The sequence below is a fragment of the Mandrillus leucophaeus genome, unplaced genomic scaffold, assembly GCF_000951045.1.
Source record: "Mandrillus leucophaeus isolate KB7577 unplaced genomic scaffold, Mleu.le_1.0 Scaffold132, whole genome shotgun sequence".
In the NCBI taxonomy this organism is placed as follows: domain Eukaryota; kingdom Metazoa; phylum Chordata; class Mammalia; order Primates; family Cercopithecidae; genus Mandrillus; species Mandrillus leucophaeus.
In genome coordinates this window covers 2,666,541-2,692,620 of record NW_012101277.1, presented here as the reverse complement: position 1 = coordinate 2,692,620, position 26,080 = coordinate 2,666,541, and the positions used below count along the sequence as shown (strand labels likewise).

The 26,080-nt window shown below is 35.3% G+C and overlaps 1 protein-coding gene across 2 annotated transcripts in view; it reads left to right on the top strand.

Moving 5' to 3' along the window:
* Positions 1-26,080, top strand: part of USP15 (ubiquitin specific peptidase 15) — a 148,907-nt gene that overhangs the window by 83,730 nt on the left and 39,097 nt on the right. The window contains exons 7-8 of one of the 2 annotated variants that reach the window (XM_011972926.1): positions 7,408-7,494; positions 13,668-13,812. In XM_011972926.1, the coding sequence (XP_011828316.1) occupies positions 7,408-7,494; positions 13,668-13,812 (232 nt within the window). The remainder of the gene's footprint in view (positions 1-7,407; positions 7,495-13,667; positions 13,813-26,080) is intronic. The other variant, XM_011972927.1, reaches the window with a different exon arrangement.

Sequence of the window (26,080 nt, the reverse complement as noted above, 5' to 3'; positions counted from 1 at the left end):
TTACTAGGTTGGGGAAGTTCTCCCGAGAGTTCACTTCTCTCTGAATGTGTTTTCCGACTTGGTTCCATTCTCCCCATCACTTTCAGGTACACTAATCAATTATAGGTTTGGTCTTTTCACATAGTCCCATATTTCTTGGAGGCTTTGTTCATTCCTTTTCATTCTTTTTTCTCTAATCTTGTCTTCGTGCCTTATTTCAGCAAGGTGATCTTCAATCTGTGATATCCTTTCTTCTGCTTGATCGATTCAGCTGTTGATACTTGTGTATGCTTCACTAATTTCTCATGCTGTGTTTTTCAGTTCCATCCGGCCATTTATGTTCCTCGCTAAACTGGTTATTGTAGTTAGCAGTTCTTGTAACCTTTTATCAAGGTTCTTAGCTTCCTTGCACTGGGTTAGAACGTGCTGCTTTAGCTCAGAGGAGTTTATTACACACCTTCTGAAACCTACTTCTATTAATTCATCAGTGTCAGTCTTCATCCAGTTTTGTGCCCTTGCTAGAGAGAAGTTGCGATCATTTGGAGAAGAAGCAGCTTTCTGGTTTTTGGGATTTTCAGCGTTTTTGCACTAGTTTGTCCTCATCTTCGTGGATTTGTCTACCTTTGGTCTTTGAACCTGATGACCTTTGGATGGGGTCTTTGTTGGGGGATCTTTCTGTTAATGTTGTTGTTGCTTTCTGTTTGTTTGTTTTTCTTCTAACAGTCAGGCCCCTTTTCTGCAGGTCTGCTGCAGTTTGCTGGAGGTCCACTCCAGACCCTGTTCGCCTGGGTATCACCAGTGGAGGCTGCAGAACAGCAAAGATTGCTGCCTACTCCTTCCTCTGGAAGCTTCGTCCTAGAGGGGCACCGGCCTGATGCCAGCCGGAGCTCTCCTGTATGAGGTGTCTGTCGACCCCTGTTGGGAGGTCTCTCCCAGGCAGGAGGCATGGGGTCAGGGACCCACTTGAGGAGGCAGCCTGTCCCTTAGCAGAGCTGGTGCACTGTGCTGGGAGAATCCCCCTTGTCAGGATCAGCTGCTCTCTTCAGAGCCTGCAGCCAGGAAAGATTAAGTCCACTGAAGCTACACCCACAGCCATCCCTCCCCCAGTTTCTCTGTCCCAGGGAGATGAGAGTTTTATCTGTAAACCCCTGGCTGGGGCTGCTGCATTTCCTTCAGATGTGCCCTGCCCAGTGAGGAGGAATGTAGAGAAGCAGTCTGGCCACAGCCACTTTGCCACACTGTGGTGAATCCTGTCCAGTCAAAACCTCCCAGTCTCCTTAGCACTGCGAAGGGAAACCACCTACTAAAACCTCAGTAATGGCGGATGCCCCTCCCCCAAACAAGCTTGATCGTCTCAAGTCAATTCCAGACTGTTGTGCTGGCAGTGAGAATTTCAAGCCAGTGGTTCTTAGCTTTCTGGGCTCGGTGAGTGGGACCCACTGAGCGAGCCCACTTGGCTCCCTGGCTTCAGCCCCCTTTCCAGGGGAGTGAATGGTTCTGTCTCGCTGGCATTCCAGGCACCACTGTGGTTATGAAAAAAAACTCCTACAGCTAGCTCATTGCATTCCCGAACAGCCACTCAGTTTTATGCTTGAAACCTAGGGCCCTGGTGGTGTAGGCACACAAGTCCTGATCTGCAGATTGCAAAAACCATGGGAAAGCATAGTACTTGGGCCAGGTAGCACAGTCCCTCATGGCTTCCCTTGGCTGGAGGAGGGAAGCCCCCCAGCTCCTTGCACTTCCCAGATGAAGCAACGCCCCACCCTGCTTCTGCTCACTCTCTGCAGATTGTACCCACTACCTAACCAGTTCCAATGAGATGGATACCTCAGTTGGAAATGCAGAAATCACCTGCCTTCTCCATTGATCGCCCTGGGAACCTCAGACCAGAGCTGTTTCTATTCGGCCATCTTGGCCCCTCCCTGAAACCCATGTTTAAAACCATCAGATCTCGTGAGACCCATTCACTATCACGAGAACAGCATGGAAAAGACCCACCCCCATGATTCAGTCATCTCCCACCAGGCCTATCTTACAACACATGGGAATTACAGGAGCTACAAGATGAGATTTGGGTGGGAACACAGAGCCAAACCATATCATTCTGCCCCTGGCCTCTCCCAAATCTCATCTCACATTTCAAAACCAGTCATGCCTTCCCAACAGTCCTCCAAAGTCTCAACTCATTTCAACATGAATTCAGAAGTACACAGTCCAGTGTCTCATTCAGGACAAGGCAAGTCCCTTCCACCTATGAGCCTGTAAAATCGAAAACAAGTTAGTTACTTCCTAGATACAAGGAGGATACAGGCATTGGGTCAACACAGCCATTCCAAATGGGAGAAATTGGCCAAAACAAAGGGGCTGTAGGCCCAATGCAAGTCCGAAATCCAGCAGGGCAGTCAAATCTTAGAGCTCCAAAATGATCTCCTTTGACTCCATGTCTCGCATCCGAGTCACGCTGGTGCAAGAGGTGGGCTCCCACAGCCTTCTGCAGCTATTTCCCTGTGGCTTTGCAGGTTATAACCCCACTGCTGGCTGTTTTCACGGGCTGGCGTTGTCTGCAGCTTTTCCAGGTGCACAGTGCAAGCTCTCAGTAGATCTATACCATTCTGGGGTCTGGAGGACAGTGGCCCTCTTCTCACAGCTCCAGTAGGTGGTGCCCTAGTAGGGACTCTGTGTGGGAGCTCCAAACCCATATTTCCCTTCCTCACTGCCCTAGCAGAGATTATCCATGAGGACCCCGCCCCTACAGCAAACTTCTGCCTGGGCATCCAGGCGTTTCCATACCTCCTCCGAAATCAAGGCGGAGGTTCCCAAACCTCAATTATTGACTTTTGTGAACCCACAGGCCCAGCACCACATGGAAGCTGCCAAGGCTTGGGGCTTCCACACTCTGAAGCAACAGCCTGAGCTGTACCTTGGCCCCTTTTAGCCATGGCCGGAGCAGCTGGAACACAGGGTACCAAGTCCCTAGGCTGCACAGAGCAGGGTGGCCCTGGGCCTAGCCCATAAAACCATCTTTCCTTTTAGGCCTCCAAGCCTGTGATGGGAGGGGCTGCCGTGAAGACCTCTGACATGCCCTGGAGACATTTTCCCCCGTTGTCTTGGGGATTAACATTTGGCTGCTCGGTACTTTTGCCAGCTTGAATTTCTCCTCAGAAAATGGGATTTTCATTTCTATTGTATTGTCAGGCTGCAAATTCTCCAACCTTTTATGCCCTGTTCCCATTTTAAAACTGAATGCCTTTAACAGCACCCAAGCCACCTCCTGAATGATTTGCTGCATAGATTTCTTCTGCCAAATTCCCTAAATCATGTCTCCTAAGTTCAAAATTCCACAAATCTCTAGGGCCAGGGCAAACTGCCACCAGTCTCTTTGCTAAAACATAACAAGAGTCACCCTTGCTCCAGTTCACAACAAGTTCCTCATTTCCATCTAAGACTACCTCAGCCTGGACTTTATTGTCTATAACACCAAGCATTTTGGTCAAAGCCATTCAACAAGTCTCTAGAAAGTTTTAAACTTTCCCACATCTTCCTATCTCCTGAGTCCTCCCAAGTCTCCAGGAAGTTCCAAACTTTCCCACATTTTCCTGTCTTCTTCTGAGTCCTCCAAACTGTTCCAACGTCTGCCTATTACTCAGTTCCAAAGTTGCTTACACATTTTCTGGGAACTTTGGTACCCAGTTCCAAAGTTGCTTACACGTGGCTGTGTTGACCCAATGCCTGTATCCTCCTTGTATCTAGGAAGTAACTAACTTGTTTTTGATTTTACAGGCTCATAGGTGGAAGGGATTTGCCTTAGAAAACATTTTTTTCTAAGATTTTATAATGTATAAAACTTTCAACAACGCCGCACTCTACCGGTACCAATTTACTCTTTTAGTCTGTTTTCACGCTGTTGATAAAGACATACCTGAGACTGGACAATTTACAAAAGAAAGAGGTTCATTGGACTTACAGTTCCACATGTCTGGGGTGGGGGAGCCTCACAATCATGGCAGAAGGCAAGGAGGAGCAAGTCATGTCTTACATGGATGGTGGCAGGCAAAGAGAGCTTGTGCAGAGAAACTCCCATTTTTAAGACCATCAAATCTCGTGAGATTCATTCACTATCACAAGAACAGCATGGAAAAGACCCACCCTCTCCCATGATTCAGTCATTTCCTACTAGGCCCTTCCCACAACACCTGGGGATTATGAAAGCTACAAGATGAGATTTGGGTGGGGACACAGAACCAAGCCATATCAATAGCCAAGTCCAAGTAACCACACACAGTCATTTCCTAATGTAGAATAAAAAAAGAGTGGTGTCCTGAAAACAATGACTGGTTCCACTTGTGGTTCATGCAGTTCAAATAACTACACAAGCTTTTCCTCAGAATGACAGCCATGATACTTCAGTTTGTAGCAGATACGCTTTATGCAAACTTCCCAGTTTGTCAGATAATATCAAAAAGAAGTGTAAGTAAGGGTTAAGATTTGATAAAATCAGTAATTTTTTTTTCAATGTGGATATTCTCAAGTGAAACTTTTTTACTGTGGTGTGGTGAAATATAGATTAGTGCTACTCCTTTGATTCATGCTAAGGTTTCAGCAGTTTTATCCACCATTGCTTTTGCACTAGCAGTGCCAATATCCACTCAGTGAAAGAGGTCAAATAACATTTAAATGACACTTTGATATTTATTATGAAAATAGTTTTGACCTCACCAATGGACACCTTAAAAAGGGTCTTGACAACCCCCAGGATCCATGGACTATAGTTCAAGAACTGCTTCCTAAACATCCAAGATACGCTGCCCTTGCCCTCTTAACTCCACCCCTTATTAATTCTTACCTTTGTTTTTATAGTTCCTTAACTGGTCTCCCAATCTTCAGTCTTTTTCTCTTCCTTAAAAGTTCCTAGATTACAAATCTGATTTTGTTGATACCCTATTAAAGTCTTTCCACATGCTCCAGCACGATTGGATAAAATCCAGATTTCTTCATAGAACATAAGAGACCTTTTATTGTCATACCTACCTTAGTAACCTCTGTTCCTGTCAGTACTTCCTAGTCTTTAAGCAAAGCTGAATTTACTGGTAATTCCCTGAACACATTCATAGTTTCTACATGATTTCTACATGCTATTCTTCCTGCCTGTAATACTCTTTTACTTCCCACCTATCCCTCTAATTGTACGTCATTTTTAAATCACCTCATGTCACTACCCACAAAATTCTACATTAGAATTTGTTGTCGTACTTATATTGTATTATTGTATTATAGTCATTTTGCTTATATGTCATTTTTTCCTGTTAGATCGTGAGCTGTTTGAGGTCAGGAACTGTGTCTTTCTTTGTATTCCCAGTACTTATCAAGGATGAGGCATACAGTAATCATTTAGTAAATGTTTGAGTGTTTGAATGAACTCCATAAAAATTGAAAATACAGATTAATTCCATGGTATTTCATTTTCTTTTCCTTCTAATATAGTTCTTAGAGTTGCTAATGAATAATAAAAAAAGGCCATAGATGAAAAGAAAAAGAAAAAAGTATGTGTGTGTGTGTGTGTGTATATACATGAAGTGTATACAGTGTGTATATATATTATATATAACATATATATGTCTCAGCCACTTTATTGGATGAAGCAATGGATCTTTATTTCCATAATTTTTACTATAAGATTCAGGGTAACTTTCGATTTACATATGTTTTTGAAAAGTTGTAATGAATTATATTTTAAAAAATTAACCTCCTTAATTTATTATAACTCAGTCTCTAATCAATTTAGACCTTTTTTTCCTAATTTAGAATTCTTAATGTGGAGGCAGAAATGCCAGGATATTTAAGTTTTTTATTAATATTTTAAAACTACTATCTGGGAATATTAGGATCATTAAAATTATTTTTTAAATGTGTTCTATACATTGTTTTATAATACTTGGTTGATTGTATTTTGTTTTTGAGTTCAGTACAGTAAAATAAAATCTTGTTAAAGGGACTTCCATCAGAAAGGTACCTAACTAGAAATCCCACGTAACAGGATCCAGTAATATATAGCATTTATCAGCTAAAAGAACCTCGTTCAAAAGAAAACATGTTTTTCTAAGATTTTATAATGTATAAAACTTAAAAAGTTAAAGTAGGCCTGGTGCAGCCTATAATCACACCTGTAGTCCCAGTGCTTTGGGAGGCTGAGGCAGGAGGATCACTTGAGGCCAGGAGTTTGAGACTAGCCTGGGCAACATGGTGAAATCTCTGTCTCGGCAAAAAAAAATTGTTTTTAAATTAGCTGGTATGTGGCACACGCCTATAGTTCCAGTTTCTCAGTAGGCTGAGATGGAGAAGCTCTTGAGCCTGGGAGGTCAAGGCTATGTGAGCTGTGATTGTGTCACTGCACCCCAGGCTGGGCAACAGAGCAAAACCCTGTCTCTAAAAAAAGTAATAAAAGTGAAATTGAAAATGTAAATTTTTTATATCTAAAAAATTTTATTGCCCACCATTTGTTCTGCATAATGCATTGTAAATATATTTATTTAGATAAATCCAAATCACTTAAAAGCAAATTTTCTAGATTATGCTTTTCTGCTTATTGACCATTTCATTGTTCATTAGCATAATATTTAAAAGTGAATCATTTGGGGCCTCACTAATTTCGAATTTACAATGACTGAGTCACTGGACTGAAACCTAGCTTTTTATAGCCTCTTGCCTAGCTGTTGCCTAGTAAATTAAAATAATATGTTTACAAAATTACAAGAGAAAGTAAAACTTTTAGTGACCTTTAAGTACTTAGATTATTGGCGTATTATAGATTTGTTGATTATAAGTCATGCCTTTAATGGTTTAAGTTGATTAAAAACCAATAGTAATTGCAGTTTCTTCAAAAAGGTTCTGAATTAATAAGGTATGTATACTATAGTCAGATTTATGCCTTTTCCCTTTGGCCAAATATAGCATATTGGGATTATGCTTGGAATTATTTTATCTATTTTGTCCCCATTGCCTTAATTTTTAAAAATTGGTAATGTTCTCTGATCTCTGTGTCAATGTTGTGCATAATTAGAATGCCATGGTGTACCAGTGAGAAACAGTAGAATAATTCCATTGGCTAATGGAAATTGATCGTAAAATGTCAAAAATGGTTACCTAAACTCGGAAATGGGTATATGTAGTTAGTAGATTTATAGGAATAATAGCAAGTTGCATATTTAATTTGATAAATTTTATTTGAAAATAGTTCCCTTTTGTACTTTTATGTTTTTATAAGGAAAAATACATTCAAAATTGAAAACCAAAGGATAATAGTGATTTTGCTCATAAATCTACTTTTCAGCATTCATTTACTACAAACATTGTCATCTGTTAGTTCTTTTATTTCATAATTTAAAAATTCTTCATTTTTTTATCTAATTTAACATTTTCATATTTTTAAAGGTCCCCAGGTGCATCCAATTTTTCAACTTTACCAAAGATCTCTCCTTCATCTCTATCAAATAATTATAACAACATGAACAACAGAAAGTAAGCACTGAATCTTAAAAACTCTTTGTTTAATTGATCACCCTATTATGGTTGCAAAAATCTTTTGTATCTAAATTTTAGGATAAAAGTCTTAATGCATTAAAATTGATTTTCTTTTAAATCACTGGTTAGTTCTTCCAGGAGTAACTTAACAAAAAAGAAAGCAATTAAATTACTTCTTGATTTAATACATACATTGAAAGAAGTAAAACACTTAAAGAATTTTATATACTAAATACTAATCCTTAAAATATATTTAGAAGTTTGTTAGAACACAATTTTTTAGGAAGAATTTAAATTCAGATGTCATTTTAGAACTAGATATGTAATCACATATAGTAAAGTATTTTTAAAAAGTATATATCAGTGATTCTCAAGTGGAAAGCACATATAAATTTTTGTTTATGAAAAAGGCAATCGCTTTTTCTTGAGAAGTTCAGAAAAACAATTACCTTACCCCTTGCCAAATAAAATTTAGAATCATGGAATTTATAAAAATTTTGTTGAAGTGTGTGTTATATTGCTATAAGAAAAACGATTGAAAGTCAAGGTTACATGGGCTTCACTCTGAGTGTATTATCTTGTATTGACTCTGAGTGTATTACCTGGAACATTGATTTTTTTTTGTTGAAAAAGGTTGAAAGAAAACCTTTATTATTTGTAATTAGCCCAAATTATGGGAATAATATTGATCTAGAGATGATTATCCTCCTTTTATTTATTTATTTTGGTATGTATAGTGCTATTTATGGATTAGAGTGAAAGTATTTAGATATTTGCCCTAAAATATTAGTATTAGATATCTAATACTTAATTATATGTTAGTATATACTTATACTAATTGTAAAGTATTAGTATTTAGATATTTTTGCAGTTTCTAAATGGCATCTGATTATCTCAGTGAGTAAATTCTAAAAGACTAAAGCTATTTGTGAAATAATCTTTAAGACACCAATAATTACATTTATATGTTTAATTAATTTTCCCTCAAAATTTATCTTTTGGGGGAGGATGACAAAAATGATTCTAACGTACATCTGGATTATAAGTAGATGACAGAGCTAAAATAATTTTGGAAAAGAATAATAAGGATTAGTCTTAAACTAAATATCACAATGTATTACAAAGATAACAAAAATTCAAACAACATAGTACTGACCCAAAAATACACCTCCATATCAATGGAATCTAGCTCAGAAACAAATCTTTCTATAAAAAGAATTTAATGTGATCAGGAGACATTGTAGAGTAATCGGAATGGGCAGATTATCCAGGAAATATTGTTGAGAAAATTGGCTCATGTCTGAGAATTTCTCTCTGAAATTTTAAATCCAAGCATATTAAAAAAGGACAAATAAATGGAAAAAAGTACTTGTTACAAATGATAAAGGATTTATATTCTAAATATATCAAGCTCATAAAAATTAGAAATTTTCTAAGAGTCTTAGAAACATTGGGCAGTAAAAGTAAAGGAATTAAATAAGGAATAAACTTTTTTTTTTGAGGTAGGGTCTCACTCTGTCACCCAGGTTAAAGTGCAGTGTCACAATCACAGCTCCCTGCACCCTTGACCTCCCAGGCTCAAGTGATCCTCCCACCTTAGCCTCTTGAGTAGCTTGGATTATGGCACACGCCACTACTCCCCACTAATTTTTTTATTTTTATTTTCATAGAGACATTCCACTATGTTGCTCATGCTGGTTTCGAACTGCTGGGCTCAAGAAATCCTCCTGCCTCAGCCTCCCAAGTGCTGAGATTGCAGGCATGAGCCACCTCACCCAGCTGGGATAAATATTTTAAATTTTCACATTCACTACTGATTAGAGATTAAAACCATGAAAAACTCCATTTGCTTTCCCTTACCTCAGTCACATTGGGAAAAATTAAACAATAACATATATTTTTATAATGATTGAGTGCTTGGAGTATTAGAATAATTTTTTCTAGCAAAATAGTTTAGTAGTATGAATCAATAACATTTAAAACGTTCACATTCTTATTTCAGTAATTCATAAAAAGATATGTGCACTGTATGTAATAATATTACATCATAGTGTAATACTAAAATACTGAAGACACTGAATATTCAAAATTACACTGCAGTGTCTTCTCTTCTATTTAAAAATGTATGTGCACAAGCCAAAAAAAAAGAGTGAAAATAACCCCTCGTAATTTGGTTTGTATTACGTAAATGAGAGCTTTAAGTAAACTTCATGCTAGATAAAATATTACTTATGATTTACTCATTGCAGATAGCTCTCATATTTACTATAAAAGAATTTATTTACAGGTATTTACAGTCATTCTTTGGACATATTTTTAACATTGTATATAGACTATATTGAATGTAAACTGTATTTTGACCAGTATTACCATATTGGTATGTGTGGTCTGGTATGTTTCTGGTTTTGTTCTGTTTGCATCCTTAGTAAGTACTTGACAGTATAAGCTAATCTAAAAACCTCTGACTGCAGAAACTATTGAGAGAAATTAGAGTCTTAAGTTTCAATGATTCTATCATATGACTACATTATATTTTTAGCTATTTATATTTTTTTAATTCAAACACTGAAATAGCCTTGTCATATTATGGAATTTTAATAGCAAATGGTCACTGAGGTACCATGAAGCTGTGACCATTTTGAGCTTGAAAGTACATTTTTATGTATGGATTTTCTTTCTTAGTAAGGAACAGAACTTAAGCATTTGTAAAATGGAAAGTTTTGTTTTTTAACCTTAAAAAACTTGAATTCCATATTTAAACAACTGTTTTACATACAATTTACTTCTTGAATTTCCATTCAGCTTCTGGAAAGACTTCAGATAGAAATAGCATAGTTTCTTTAAAAGTAGGTGAAATAGTAATGACCTTTTTGCATTATGTTTTTGAAACCTCATGTATGTGGAAATAGTCTACGAGTATAAATAATATATTAAAATCAATAGTTGTCCACAAACTTATATGAAATTTATTTATAAATTCAAGATTTAACCCTACACTGGTACATTTCTAAGATATAAAATTTTTATTTCCAGAAATAAGAATATTGTTATAAAATAATTCCAAGTAATAAAGTATACTTGGAATTATTCCATTTAAGTTTAGTAAGTTTTTATTAAAACCTGTATTATGAAAAATCCATTACTATAATACAGTTTGTTTACCTTGTGTCATAATTTTACTTGTTAGTCCCATGTGTATTTGGTTTTGCCTCAGTTATAATTTAAGTGCATTTTTAAATATCTGTCAGATTGTCTTTCTGGTAATAGTTCTATAACCTGTATTTTTCTGCCCTGCTTTATTTGCTTTGATATATTACTAACACTGCCTTTAAAAAAATATTGTTAATGTGTTTATTGTCTTAATTTGACTTTCCAAATGCAGAGCACATTTCTATTTTTCTGTTTATTTATTTATATCTTTTTTATTTGAAATGAAAATGATTCCCTGTATGAGATTGAGCCATGAACAGGAACTGTGAATTTTGGAAACTACCAGAGCTAACCATCTGGCTCTTGATAAATTTGTTAGCTAAAAGCATCATTTCATTAACTGCACAATGGGCATAATTATAGTTATGAGGATTAAATTATGTATTTATAAAGTCAGGTGTCGGTACTAGCTTAAAAGTCAATCTGAAATTTTTTATAGAAAGGTAAGCTTCAATTTTACCAAAAAAAAGTGTATTTTTAGTGTGTTTTTATTAAAGAAGGATGGATATAATACAGAATTAACCTAACATAGTATTAAAATTCCCATTACAATTACTGTAAATTTATTTTTGCAAAGTAGCATAGCCTTAAAAGATGATGACTAGCTTAAGATCTTTAGGAAGTAATTACTAGACATAGTCATGAAAGATACTAGAGCCCAGATTTTCATAAATTTTTTGAATTACATAAACTAGTTTTGATATTTTCCATGACAAACTTTAATATTTCATTTAAAGCACACATAACATGTGGATTATAAGTAACCAATCAAGATAATATTGAAGTATCTTAAATTCATTGATTTTCATTATCATTTTGAGCATCTAGACTATCTCAATCTTTGAGCGAAGTTGTAGATATTATTTAGGGATTTAGATTTTCTTAAAAAACAAAACCAAAAAACTGCTTTGCAAATAAGTTTTTTATTCATTTCTCAGTAAATAGGAATTTCTGTCCCATCAAATTCCATCATGTTGCTGCAAAGAAGAATAGAACTTCCAGCATCTCTTTGTGTTACACGTGGGGAGAGACAAGAGATCTGAATATATACTTATGGAATGAGCATGTAAATGTGCTTTTAGTCTTTTCACATGTGTGTGTATAGGCGTGAGCATGCATTTGTGCATACTTTCCTGTGTGCTCTAGCTGCTTAAATTTTACTGTAATTTTACAGTCAGAAGTTTTTTCTTCTCTGTAATGTGTAGAATGTGTAGAAAATGCAAGCCTTGCATTTTTAAAAATAATATACAGAAGATCTTCATTTTTAGCACTATTTAACACTGATAAAAGAAAAACAGGATTTTTTTTTTTTTTTGTACTTCAGCTTTTTGTTGTGTGTACCCAAAGTTAGATTCAATAATCCAATTATGAGCGAAAATACTTAAAATTGCTGATAGGCACTTTGTACTTTATTAGTTACTAGGAATATAAAATAAAAAGTGAATCATAGGGTAATGATTTGCCAAGAAAAGATGCGTGAGTTATATTTTTTGTGTTTTGTTTCAGTTTAAGACAAGTAAATATCTGTAAGTCTAGCAATTCTGAATTTGAATTGATCAATGTTATATTTCTTTGATGCCTGCTGTTTTTATCTCAGGGTGGATTGTTTTTTCAGAGTTGAGGAGTTGACCTTTTTTGTTTCCAGGAGAAGGGAGTGTTTTTTTAAAAAAATACAAAAACATTAGTAGGCTAACATTGTATGTGTAATTTGAGGTTGGTTTGGTTTTGTGTGTTTTACCTGTCTGGGGTGTGTGTGTGTGTGTGTGTGTGTGTGTGTGTGTGTGTGTTTTTACTAAAGACTTTGTTAGAACAGGTAGTAGTATAGTTCACATAAACTCTTATAATGACAAAGTGAGAGTGTAATATATGAAATAATAAAGTGAAGTATTTGAAATTGTAAGAAAAAACTACTTTAAAAAAGTAATACCAGGAATAAATTATAGCCAGTTGTGAATTGCTAGAGATACCGATTTATCATGTTCATTTATAAAGCTGTTTTATTTATAGTGTCATTTGCTTTTAGCAAAGATCTCATTCAGGTTCTTTCTAATGAATAAAAAAAGATTGAAAGCTTGCTTTTGGATTATATCCAAAGTATTCATCATACATATTTTATAGAATAACCTATTAAAAAATAAGAATCCATTCTTTTTCACAAAATTATTTTTTATTATATGCAGAAGGAAGAGGGATCGTTTAACATTTTCTTCTTTCTAAAAATTATCCTGATTTTGTAACTTTTAGAATATTATAGAGTTTTTAATATTTACATTTAAATTATCTTGAGGTTATATTTATCTAATTAAATAAACTACATTAATCTGAGAAACCAGAAGAAAGAAAAGGCAAATAATACTGGGATATACTTGCTTAGAATCATTTTTGCATTCCTGTTCACCCAGGCTTTTTTCTGCATTTGAATACTAGTTTTTGCTGGTCTAGCATAGAAACTATAAATGGAATCATCAGTGCATCATAACAGTGAGGTCACAGTGGCCTTGGAACTCTCTGCTCTTACCTGTAACTTTTTAAAGCATAACTCTTACTGTTTCTACCGTTGTTACTCTTATTACAATAACAGAATGCAAAAGGGTCATAAAGGAGATGATTTGTTGCTGCAGTTGGTGTTTAAAATCTGAATGTTTTAAATTTGATGGAGCAATGGGGAATGGAGCAAGCTGTAAAGCTGCTCCAGTTAATCAAAGGTAGAAAGATATAATCGTGATTTGTATTGGTTGGTGTGGTATTTGAGTTATTTTGTTGATTGGATAAGGAGTATCTTAACTCAGGGTGAGTTATTTTGTTTGAGGTTCGAGTCTTTAAAAGTATCTGAGTTGAGTACTTTATAAAAGAAATTTAATGATCCAACCATATATCTCATAAATAGGCCTAAAGTACTCTTTATTATAAATATGTTGTAATATAATTGGCTACATTATGAAAATATTTTTTTCTTCCAGTGTGAAAAACTCAAATTACTGTCTCCCATCATATACGGCTTATAAGAACTATGATTATTCAGAACCTGGAAGAAACAATGAACAGCCAGGCCTCTGTGGCCTAAGTAACTTGGGAAATACGTGTTTCATGAACTCAGCTATTCAGGTAGGTCTTTGTAAACAAAGTGAAACTCATGTTTCATGGAAATCTGTAATACAAGAAGATAGAGTTGGTTTTTCATGCCAGAACATGGGTATATGTTTTGAAAGTTTATTTTTCATGGAAGATTTAAGCATACATATTTGACTCATTCATTCTACTACTGGTAGTAGAACATATGTTTCTCAATTAGGTGACATGTGATTGATTAACATAATGTACAAGATTAAATATCACTTTGCAGAAACATAATATCGAACAGAAAACTTAAGCTGTCTAAGAAGGGGGAAAAAAAAGCAAGAAAGCTAGTGAGTTCCCTCCATTATTCAGTAGAAGTCTATTGCCTTTTTTTTTTTTTTCTTTTTTTGTCTTAATGGGAAATTAAAATTTTAAAAAGGAAAATCTTGGGAACTTCTTTTTATATACATATTTTAACAAATCACTTTTCCTTAAAGGCCTTTTAATTTGGGGATATAAGAGATAACTGCCTTTCCCCTTCCCCCTCCCCCCTTTTTCTTTTCTTTCTGTTCTAGTCTATATCCTCTTTCAACTTAACTGTTTAAATATTTATGTCTTTGATTGATTCTGAAGTAATGAGATATATATATATTTTAATATTACTGTTACTGTGTATAAACTTAGGGCTGGTTATTTCATTCCCCTTTTACAGATAAAATTTCTGTGTTTATAAAAGCTCAGAATAATGGCAAACCATTTTTGATTCTTGAATTTTAACCTTTTTTTGGTCAGTCTCTTTTGTGAATTCTGGATTTTTAGTTTTAAATCTAAACTTTTCTGTTCTCTATTCGTATTTTTTTGTTGAATCTCCTATGCCCAGCATGCAGCCTCCAAAGATAGAGATTAAATGCAGGGTGTAGATTGATAAGGACATTATTAGGCATCTTTCTCACTATCTGAGAAAAGGATGACTCTTCACCATTCAGTATTCTAAGTGAATCTTTTTATACGTCGTCATTCATACAGCTGTTTCCTAAATTAACCATTGCCTTTTTATATTCTTGGAAATTAGAATCTGTCATACACTATAGGCCAGGAGTTCGCATCCTTTTAGAAATTGAGTGGGGAAGGCATAATCGATTTCTGGTATTTTGCTTTAGAGTTGAACCACTTGGGAAGTGGCCTATCTGCCTAAGCAGATAGGTTAATATATAGATTAATAAACTCTTCTTTTAAATCTTCTTGGAGTGAGTAATCCTGCTCATAATGTAGTGTTACTTTATTCAAAATAGTTTTTCAAGAATTCTAGCACTAGTTAGACATAGAGGCAATTTTTTATTTTTCTAGATGAGGAAGAAAACCAAAATGTATTATTATCCTAATAGTTATTAAATAACAAAGTAAAGTACATGGGTGCCTAGCTTTCAGAGATGGGAATGGGACAGACAAATTATAATATCTATCTGTTGGACCATCTCTGGAACATGTTTTATGTAAATTGTTGTCATACCAGTACCAGAAAACCCTGTTCCCAGATCACCAAGTTATATTAATTTTTATATACCTCTTTATCCTTGAACTGCCAAAATTACTTTGGTTCCAGAGGCTTGATATCAGCTAGAGTTTATTTTCCTAGTATGGAAAACCAATCTTGGTGCTTTTTCATAAATATTAATAAAATATTTTAACAACATAGAGATTCGAAATTTGAATCTGTCAGGAGAGCACAAGAGTTTGTGTTGATGCTAATCATTGATGGGAGGCTTGGGCCAGCATTCAGACTAAATTCCTTCTAAAGCAATACTACATCCTAGTTTTTTGTGCCTTTGATACATCTGTTTAGTATTGTCTACATATGGTTAACTGCAATTTCTCAAAAATGGGTATTAAAATTGAATCTTTAACCAGCCAGGTTGAGCTAGATTTGGCATCGTTTAACTTTCTTGCATGTTATGTTTAAGGTATGATAGTCTTCATTTTATTCATTTTTGCTTCTATTCAAAACTATTTTATTAGAATAAATTGATAGCTCTATTGCAGACCCTCCTAATATAATTTACCATCACATGTTCCATTTCATGTGAGACATAGCCGTGAGTGTGATGGTTTGTAATTTTATGATAATAGCCATAAAATTTTTTGATGAAAATTTTAGCAGTGAATATTTTAAGCAGTGGATATTATTTCATGACTATTGCTTAATTTAGTTGGAAACTATACTGTCTCTAAAATAAAATTCTTCAAACAATTTGGAGAAGAGAAAAACGAGTTTTTATTTGTGCAGCTTTTAGCTTTTAGTTCACATCTGGAATTAGAAAAGCTAGGCCTTTAGTTTTATTTTCTTAAAACTTCCATGATTTTTAATTGATTAAGATGTCAGCTCTCAAGCTGAAAATTCACTGTAAGAGAGAGTACAAAATGGTGGCAGTAGCCTTTACTCCTCTATTTCACAAAAATTCATGTAACTTCATAGATCCAAAAATAAAAAGGGTAATAGATAACTAATAGAATAGATTCTATAGGTTTTGTCAGATACTATTTCTTCAATTATGCTTTTTTCAAGTTTCCTTGTAACTTCTTTGAAATTGAAAACAATTTTCATCAATTTTAGAAAATATCAAATATTATTTCTACTGACAATTTGAATTTTAATGTAACCTTTTAAATTAATTCAGTATCCTCCAAATTTGAGTGATCATTTCACCACATCAGGTGGTATAGTATTGACATACGTTAAAAAAAAAGAGTGTAAAAAGTATACTTTTTTAATGTAAGAGTGGGTTATACTTAGCCCATCAGTAGCCTTGAGATAGTGAAATCTTTTGACCACCAGTGATTAAAAACTAAGCAGCACCAATCTGAGTGTGATTTAACATTATTACTGTTATTATTTAATTTAGTGATATTGGTACTCAAGATTGTCTGATATAATGGTATGAATGAGTATTAACCTTTTCTGGTGAATATGGTACTGCCATATAGCACAGTAAAAAATAACAATACAACAATTTGTCTGGGCATGGTGACTCGTGCCTGTAAACCCAACACTTTGGGAGGCCGAGGCAGGTGGATCACCTGCGGTCAGAAGTTTGAGACCAGCCTGGCCAACATGACGAAAGCTCATCTCTACTAAAAAACACAAAAATTTGTCAGGCGTGATGGCGGGCATCTGTAATCCCAGCTACTTGGGAGGCTAAGGCAGGAGAACCGCTTGAACCCGGGAGGCGGAGTTGGCAGTGAGCCAGGATCACACCATTACACTCCAGCCTGGGTAACAAGAGTGAAACTCCATCTCAAAAAAATAAATAAATAAATAACAATTTAAAATAATGTGAATTTTAAAACAATGCAATATAACAATTAACATAGCATTTACATTTTATTAAGTATTAGAACAAATCTAGAGATGATTAAAGTATATATGAAGATATATGTAGATTATATACAAATACAACACCATTTTATATCAAGAACTTGAGCATCTATGGATTTTGGTATCCCCAAGGTGGAGAGGGGAGCTCCTGTGAGCAGTCCCCTGTGGATACCAAGGACAACTGTATATCCTGACCTTATGAAGATTACAGCCTAGATATTGTGATTTTCAAGCGTTTTGTATTTTAGCATCAAAATCTTTTTTTTTTAAGTTACTGTGGAAAGTTTAATTGTTTCCCCATTATTTAAGTAGATACTGTAAAATTGCTTTGGTTGGGTGAAGTTCCCAGAACCCCATCTGCTTTCCTTTACTTTCCACAATGGCCCCAGAAGCTTTCTCATGGAATCCCAGGACTCTGAGGAATAGTTTGAAAGCCAAAGTCTGGCTTGGAAAAAAAAAAGAAACACGTAAAAAACTAATAATGCAGGTTAAGATCACAGTTTGTGGAGCTACACCACTTGGATTAAAAACATGGCTTTCCTGCTTCTTATAATAACTGTATTTCCCTAAGCAAGTTAATTCCACAATTCATTTTTCTCATTGTCTGACAAGAAAATAATAGTACCCTATCTTAGTAGTTTTGTAAGGGTTATGTGAGTTGATGATTTTAACTCGTAGCATACTGACTGGCACATCATAAACACTGTATAGGTATTATGTAGAAATTATCTCATCTTTTTTTAAAATTCAAGAAGTTAAGCAGAATGACTCTGGAAAGATTCTGTCCTCCATAACCGTTGTGTCTGTTCTTTTTTCTTGAGTCTTTTTCCACATGGACCGTAGTGGACTAAAAAGAAATAATTGAGTGTACTTTTATTTTTCATGTAGTGTTATTGCAGTAGGTATTTATCATCTCTTTGATTTCTGAACTATACTAATTTAACTCTTCCTAGGCAAGCTGATGAGGAAGGGATATAATAACATAGAATTGTTTATGAATATTCTATTTGTAGGGCACTTGGAAATTCAGAATTCTTGAGTTTGGTTACCCCTAGCCCCTGCCTCCTGAGTAGTTATGATTGTAGGCATATACCACCGTGTCCCATTGGTTCAAATAATATAATAAGATAATTTTCTAGTGCCCTAAATCTGTTACTCCATCTAGAGAGTGCCCAGTTTTTAAATTTTGCATTATTGGTGATAATTTTAATTAGCATTAGTTCAGTAGATTCAAGAGCACTTCAACCCTTGTCTTTTTCATTGTCAAGGCCTACCTAGGAGGCTCATGGTTAGTTTCCTGAATGAAACACCTCTTCAGATGGATTTGAAGCAGGGGAGTAATGTGGTCTTCTCCATTGGAAAGCAGCATGGCATAAGATGGTTGTTTTCAAAATCTTTACTTGGACATAATAGAGCTCCTTAAATAGATTCTAGGAAGTCCTTGAAAAAAGTGACACTAATCAAAGACATTCATTATTCCTGTCATAAAATATAAAATAAGTTGGGATTTCAAGCATTTTTAAGGTCAGCTTTTTTTTCCCTATGATCTGTTGTTTAGAAAAAAACATAATTTCAAAAATTTAGAAGAATGTTGAAAGTTTAAACTTTTTTAAAGATTTAATTTAAGAGAATAAGTAATACTACACAGAAGTAACACTTTTAAGAAACTAGATAGATCTTCATTACATTGTAAAACAGAGAAAAAGTTATTTCTGAAGCTGTTATTTCTGTGTTACATTACTTCAACTAGCCTGCTCTTGAGACTTTGTTTTTGCATTTATTGGAACTCAGTTTCTCAGAAGTCCAGTTTAACGCAAAACCTTCTAATTTTATTTAAATTACCAACCTTATATTTAAATGAATATAGTTTTCATTGTAAAGGGAAAAACCTCACTTCTGAGACACAAAACACTTTTTAAAAAATAGTTTAGGATCTTGTATTTGTTCTGATAAACTGAGAATGTGGCCGATGAAAAATTTAAAAATACTACTTTCTAGGTCAGGTTTTCATCCCAATCCAGGATATTAAACTCAATTATGTGAGTTGCTTTCATGTTATGTGCCAGAAATTACTTGACACATTGTCATCAAAAATATGTTCAATCCTCTATCAAATGACAACTCAGTCAGGTTATCTTTCCATTTTTATAAAAGACAAAAAAAAAAAAAAAAAAGGAAACAACCTTACCTGCATTAGAACCATTTGTTTTTCTCAACATAGATAACAACGTTTTTACTTTTCCCTTTGGACTAGAATACCCCTTCCTTTTTGAAAGAGAACAGAGGTGGGAAAAGAAGAACCTATGTTCTCAGATTATTTTAAGAAAAAGTATATATGGGATAGTTCTATAAAAATTTAGTGTTCACAACTAGGGGAGAAATGGCATCTCTAAAAGAATGCCTTGCACTTGTGTAACTTGGCTAATAATGATTTGTTATGAAAACATGCCTTTCTTAATCTCAGATGTTGACATGAGATTTGATTTGTCACTGTTCACATTATTCTCAGTTAATAAACAAAGTTCCCTAAGATTAATGCCTCTGTCTGAATTAATCTAGGTTTTTATGTGTTTTATCTGTCCCTAATTCTATAACAGGAAAATGACCTAATAGAGATCTTAGAGAAATAGAGAGGTTCTTTTAAAGAGTTATAAATTACTACATCTAATTCTAAAATACAGAATGGTTTTACACTATCCTGGCTAGGAAAGTTCAACACCAATTTAATAATATACTTACTAGATAGTATTGTAGTGACTACATCTTATAAGAGAAGTTATTATATAATTAGGCTGAAGTATCGTATCAATTTTTATAATTATTTCAAGGAATCTGTTTGTAATTAAAAGCAAAACATAAGAAATGTCCATCTGTAATCTGTAAGGGGAACTACGGATTTGCTCCCTCCCTCCAAGAAAATAAAAGGAAAGAAAAACTTATTTTAGGTTTACTTTTCTTACTTAAAATCAAGCAGCTTATGTTTTTGATGTCAAAGTGTTTTCTAAAAGATTGCCATTTACTTCTTTACAATGATTTATAAACTATCTGGGCAGGAAGAGGGTCAGTGAGTTGGTTACTTAAACCATTGTTCGATTAATAGTAATATCTAAATCAGTTACTAGTTCTCATATAAACCCGTATTAAAACATTAACAGCCCCGTATTGAACCTGCAGCCTCTGTTAATAGCAGTACCCTTTGCATAATGCAGGGGTTTTTTTTATTGTTTTTCACTTAATTTTCTCTTCACAGAAGTCTGTGGGCATAAGTATCTCTATTTCACTAATGAGGAAATTGAAGCAAGGAAAGTTTGATTTCCAGTCACTAAGACAAGTTATTACGAGTTAAAACTGGGTTGTTATTCAGTACATTTTGAGATAATGTATTTTTTTGAAATTATACCAATCAACCTATAAGAAATGCTTTTGTTTTTTGTGGTAAAATATAACAGAATTTACCATTTTAACCATTTTAAGTGTATAGTGACATTAAGTATATTCACATGTTGTACAATTGTTAAAAATGTTTTTATGTTTAGTTCAAATGATTGTCCCCCATAATACAAGATGCTCTCATTAAGTAGCATTAATGTTGTGCCTTTTAAAACAGTTTCCCTAGGAGGTTATATACACACTTAATTCATTTGATGTTTAGAATGTTAAAAACTATTCAAGTACTCCTTTTGGAATTGCTTTTATTCTTCTAAGTATCACTGGTGAATATTTTTCATCCTTCAGTGATAAAGTTGATTTTCGAAAGCCAGAAGTTATTCAGGACATTATTTTAAGAATATTGTAGATTATCAAGCTAGGTAATTTTTTTCAAGTAATTCATAAGTAATGAATGACTTATGAAGTCATTTATTCAGCAAATATTTATTGAAGGTCTGTTAGGTGACTTTCACTCTCATAATCACTAATTATGCCATGATGAACAAAACAGTTATTTTCCCTGGAGTTTACAGTCTAATGAGGGAGATAAATATTAAATCAATCATGAATTGTGATAAGTATGATGAAAGAGAAAGTAGAGTGCTAACGGGAGCTTGGAGAGCACCTGATTTAAGCTGGGTGTCATATTTACCAAAAGTAACATGAGCTTTGACCAAAGAATATGTATGAGTTTGGCAGGTGAAGTTAGAAGGACCAAAAACATGTGCAAAGTCGCTAAGAAGGGCAGGTTTGAGGAACCAGAGGAGTAGTTTGTGGAATAATGTATGAAGAGGAGTGAGACAAAATGAGTTTGAAAGAGTAGGCAAAAGCCAGATCATATAGGGAGACTTTAGATTTTAATGTGTTACAAAGGCACTACAGGTTTCAGGCTACCATCTTCTTATCTGGTTTATTCCATTTGCCTGCTAGCTGGTTTCTTTGCTTCTATCCTTACCCTCCTCAATCTGTTCTTAAAAGAACAGCCAGCAATTTGTTTCAAACCTAAGGCATTTTCTGTTACTTAGGCAATAACACAAAATTCCTTCCCATTTCACTCAATGAAAGCCAAAGTCCTTAAAACAAAGTACAAAGCCCTGTAGGATCTAGCCCCATGCTAGCTTATTTCCTATCACTTACCTCCATGCTTACCTTGTTCCATCCTCACCCTCACACATGCCAAGAGCGTGCCTGCCTTAGGGTCTCTGAACTTGCAGTTTCCTATACTTGTAATATTCTTAAATATTTATATTCTTGCTTTCTCACTTCCATTAGGTCTCTATTATCTATCAGGTCCTTCCTCAGTCACCCTGTAAAAAATGGTGACTGTCCCAACATTCCACACAGTACTCATAACCATCTGGCATGCTTTATATCTATCAGGGCTTTTTGCTTGTCTGTGTATCTTCCCCTACTCCCAACATAGATACCCTCTCCCCACGTCCCCACCCCGTACTCTCTCCCTCTCTCCCTCCCAGGAGAATTTTGTTTTAGTCCCTGTTGTAGCCCATTGCCTGGAATAGTGTCTGGCATGTAGAAGGCACTCAGATTAATGAAAGGTGAAGGGAATCACAAGTGTCTCTCTAGTTTTTGGCTTATATATCATAATGATAGATGTAACCATTTAATGAAATTCCAGAGTAGTAGGAAGAAGAACATAGTAGAAGAAGTAAATTTGGGGTGGGGAGGAGATTATGAGTTAATTTTAGGCATGTTCAGTTTATGAAACATCAAAGCAGATAGATCATAGACAGTTGGATATTCTACTATGGAATATAGATCAGAGGCCTAGGCTGGAAATAAAAATCTGCCTGTTGTAGATGGTATTTAAAATCATGGAAATGGTTGTGTCTAAATGAGGGCATCTATGAAAAAGACATCCGAGAACTAAGCCCTACAATACATTTGAATGGAGGAATGAGACTTCCTTTGTAATAGGAGGAAAGAAAGGGATTACGGATGCAAGCAATGTCTAGATTTTTTGATGGCTTCCATTATCCCCAAAATACAAGACTAGATCATTAGCTAAGAATGAAAGGGTAAGAAGATTGCTCAGCAGTGTTGAGGTCTCATTTGATATTGGAAATCATCAATTTAGAATGGTATAAATACATTCACTTGAAATTTTTTCCAACAATGTTCAGTTACATGGTGCATAAAACAGATGCCTAGATTCATCTAGAGTTGGAAAGAGAAAGGGGCAAAGGAGTTATTAATAAAAAGCAACCAAACTTGTTTTCTTGTTTTTATTTATTTTTTTTAGTGAATGGAATTAGTTATTTTTTTTAATTTTTCTTTTTTATTATATTATTGTACTTTAAGTTCTGGGGTACATGTGCACAACATGCAGTTTTGTTACGTAGGTATACATGTGCCAAGGTGGTTTGCTGTACTCATCAACCCGTCACCTTCATGAGGTATTTCTCCTAATGCTATCCCTCCCCTATCCCCCCACCCCACAACAAGCCCCAGTGTGTGATGTTCCCCTCCCTGTGTCCATGTGTTCTCATTGTTCAGCTCCCACTCATGAGTGAGAACACTCGGTGTGTTGTTTTCTGTTCTTGTGATAGTTTGCTGAGAATGATGGTTTCCAGCTTCATCCGTGTCTCTGCAAAGGACATGCACTCATCCTTTTTTATGGCTGCATAGTATTCCATGGTGTATGTGTGCCACTTTTTTTTATGCAGTCTGTCATTGATGGACATCTGTGTTGGTTCCAAGACTTTGCTATTGTGAAAAGTGCCGCAATAAACATATGTGTACATGTGTCTTTTTAGTAGAATGATTTTTAATCCTTTGGGTATATACCCAGTAATGGGATTGCTGGGTCAAGTGGTGTTTCTAGTTCTGTATCCTTGAGGAATCACCACACTGTCTTCCACAATGGTTGAACTAATTTACACCTCCACCAGTAGTGTAAAAGCATTCCTATTTCTCCACATCCTCTCCAGCATCTGTTGTTTCCTGATGTTTTAATGATCGCCATTCTAACTGGTATGAGATGGTATCTCATTGTGATTTTGATTTGCATTTCTCTAATGACCAGTAATGAAGAGCTTTTTTTCATATGTTTGTTGGCTGCATAAATGTCTTCTTTTGAGAAGTGTCTGTTCATATCCTTCACCCACTTTTTGATGGGGTTGTTTTTTTCTTGTAAATTTAAGTTCTTTGTAGATTCTGGATACTAGCCCTTTGTCAGATGGATAGATTGCAAAAATTTTCTCCCATTCTGTAGGTTGCCTGTTCATGCTGATAGTTTCTTTTCCTGTGCAGAAGCCTTTTAGTTTAATTAGATCCCATTTGTCAGTTTTGACTTTGTTGCCATTGCTTTTGGTGTTTTAGACATGAAGTCTTTGCCCATGCCTGTGTCCTGAATGATATTGCCTAGGTTTTCTTCTAGGATTTTTATGGTTTTAGATCTTACTTTTAAGTCTTTAATCCATCTTGAGTTAATTTTTTTATAAGGTATTAGGAAGGGGTCCAGTTTCTGTTTTCTGCATATGGCTAGCCAGTTTTCCCAACAATATTTATTAAATAGGGAATCCTTTCCCCGTTGCTTGTTTGTGTCAGGTTTGTAAAAAATCAGATTGTTGCAAATGTGTGGTGCTATTTCTGATGCCTCTGTTCTGTTCCATTGGTCTATATATCTGTTTTGGTACCAGTACCATGCTGTTTTGGCTACTGTAATCTTGTAGTATAGTTTCAAGTCAGGTAACGTGATGCCTCCAGCTTTGTTCTTTTTGCTCAGGATTGTCTTGGCTATGCGGACTCTTTTCTGGTTCCATATGAAGTTTAAAGTAGTTTTTTCCAATTCTGTGAAGAAAGTCAGTGGAAGCTTGATGGGGATAGCATTGAATCTATCAATCACTTTGGGCAGTATGGCCATTTTCATGATACTGATTCTTCCTATCCATGAACGTGGAATATTTTTCCATTTGTTTGTGTCCTCTCTTATTTCCCTGAGCAGTGGTTTGTAGTTCTCCTTGAAGATGTCCTTCGCATCCCTTGTAAGTTGTATTCCTAGGTATTTTATTACCTTAGTAGCAATTGTGAATGGAAGTTCACTCATCATTTGGCTGTTTGTCTGTTATTGGTATATAGGAATGCTTGTGATTTTTGCACATTGATTTTGTATCCTGAGACTTTACTGAAGTTGCTTATCAGCTTAAGGAGATTTAGGGCTGAGACGATGGGGTTTTCTAAATATACAATCATGTCATCTGTAAACAGACAATTTGACTTCCTCTTTTCCTATTTGAATACTCTTTATTTCTTTCTCTTTCCTGATTGCCCTGGCCAGAACTTCCAATACTATGTTGAATAGAAATGGTGAGAGAGGGCATCCTGTCTTGTGCCAGTTTTCAAAGGAATGCTTCCAGTTTTTGCCATTCAGTATTATATTGGCTGTGGGATTGTCATAAATAACTCTTATTTTGAGATACATTCCATCAATACCTAGTTTATTGAGAGGTTTTAGCATGAAGGGGTGTTAAATTTTGTCTAAGACCTTGTCTGCATCTATTGAGATATTCATGTGGTTTTTTCATTGGTTCTGTTTATGTGATGGATTATTTTTATTGATTTGCGTATGTTGAACCAGCCTTGCATCCCATGGATGAAGCCGACTTGATCATGGTGGATAAGCTTTTTGATGTGGTGCTGGATTTGGTTTGCCGATATTTTCTTGAGGATTTTCGCATCGATGTTCGTCAGGGATATCGGCCTGAAATTTTCTTCTTTTGTTGTGTCTCTGCCCGGTTTTGGTATCAGGATGATGCTGGCCTCAAAAATGAGTTAGGGAGGAGTCCCTCTTTTGTATTGTTTGAAATAGTTTCAGAAGGAATGGTACCAGCTCTTCTTTGTGCCTCTGGTAGAATTTGGCTTTGAATCCATCTGGTCCTGGGCTGTTTTTGGTCAATAGGCTAATCAATCACTGCCTCAATTTCAGAGTTTTTTTAGTTGTTGTTGTTGTTGTTTTTGAGACAGAGTCTCGCTCTGTCGCCCAGGCTGGAGTGCAGTGGTGTGAGCTCGGCTCACTGCAAGCTCCACCTCCTGGGTTCACGTCATTCTCCTGCCTCAGCCTCCCAAGTAGCTGGGACTACAGGCGCCCGCCACCACACCCAGCTAATTTTTTGTATTTTTTAGTAGAGATGGGGTTTCACCATGTTAGCCAGGATGGTCTCGATCTCCTGACCTCATAATCCACCCACCTCGGCCTCCCAAAGCAATTTCATACTTTTTTATGGACCTATTCAGGGATTCAACTTTTTCCTGGTTTAGTCTTGGGAGGGTGTATGTGTCCAAGAATGTATCCATTTCTTCTAGATTTTCTAGTTTATTTGCGTAGAGGTGTTTATAGTATTCTCTGATGAGTGGTGATATCCCCCTTTATCATTTTTTTATTGCGTCTATTTGATTCTTCTCTCTTTTCTTCTTTATTAATCTGGCTAGTGGTCTATCTGTTTTGTTGATCTTTTCAAGAAACTAGCTCCTGGATTCATTGATTTTTTTGAAGGG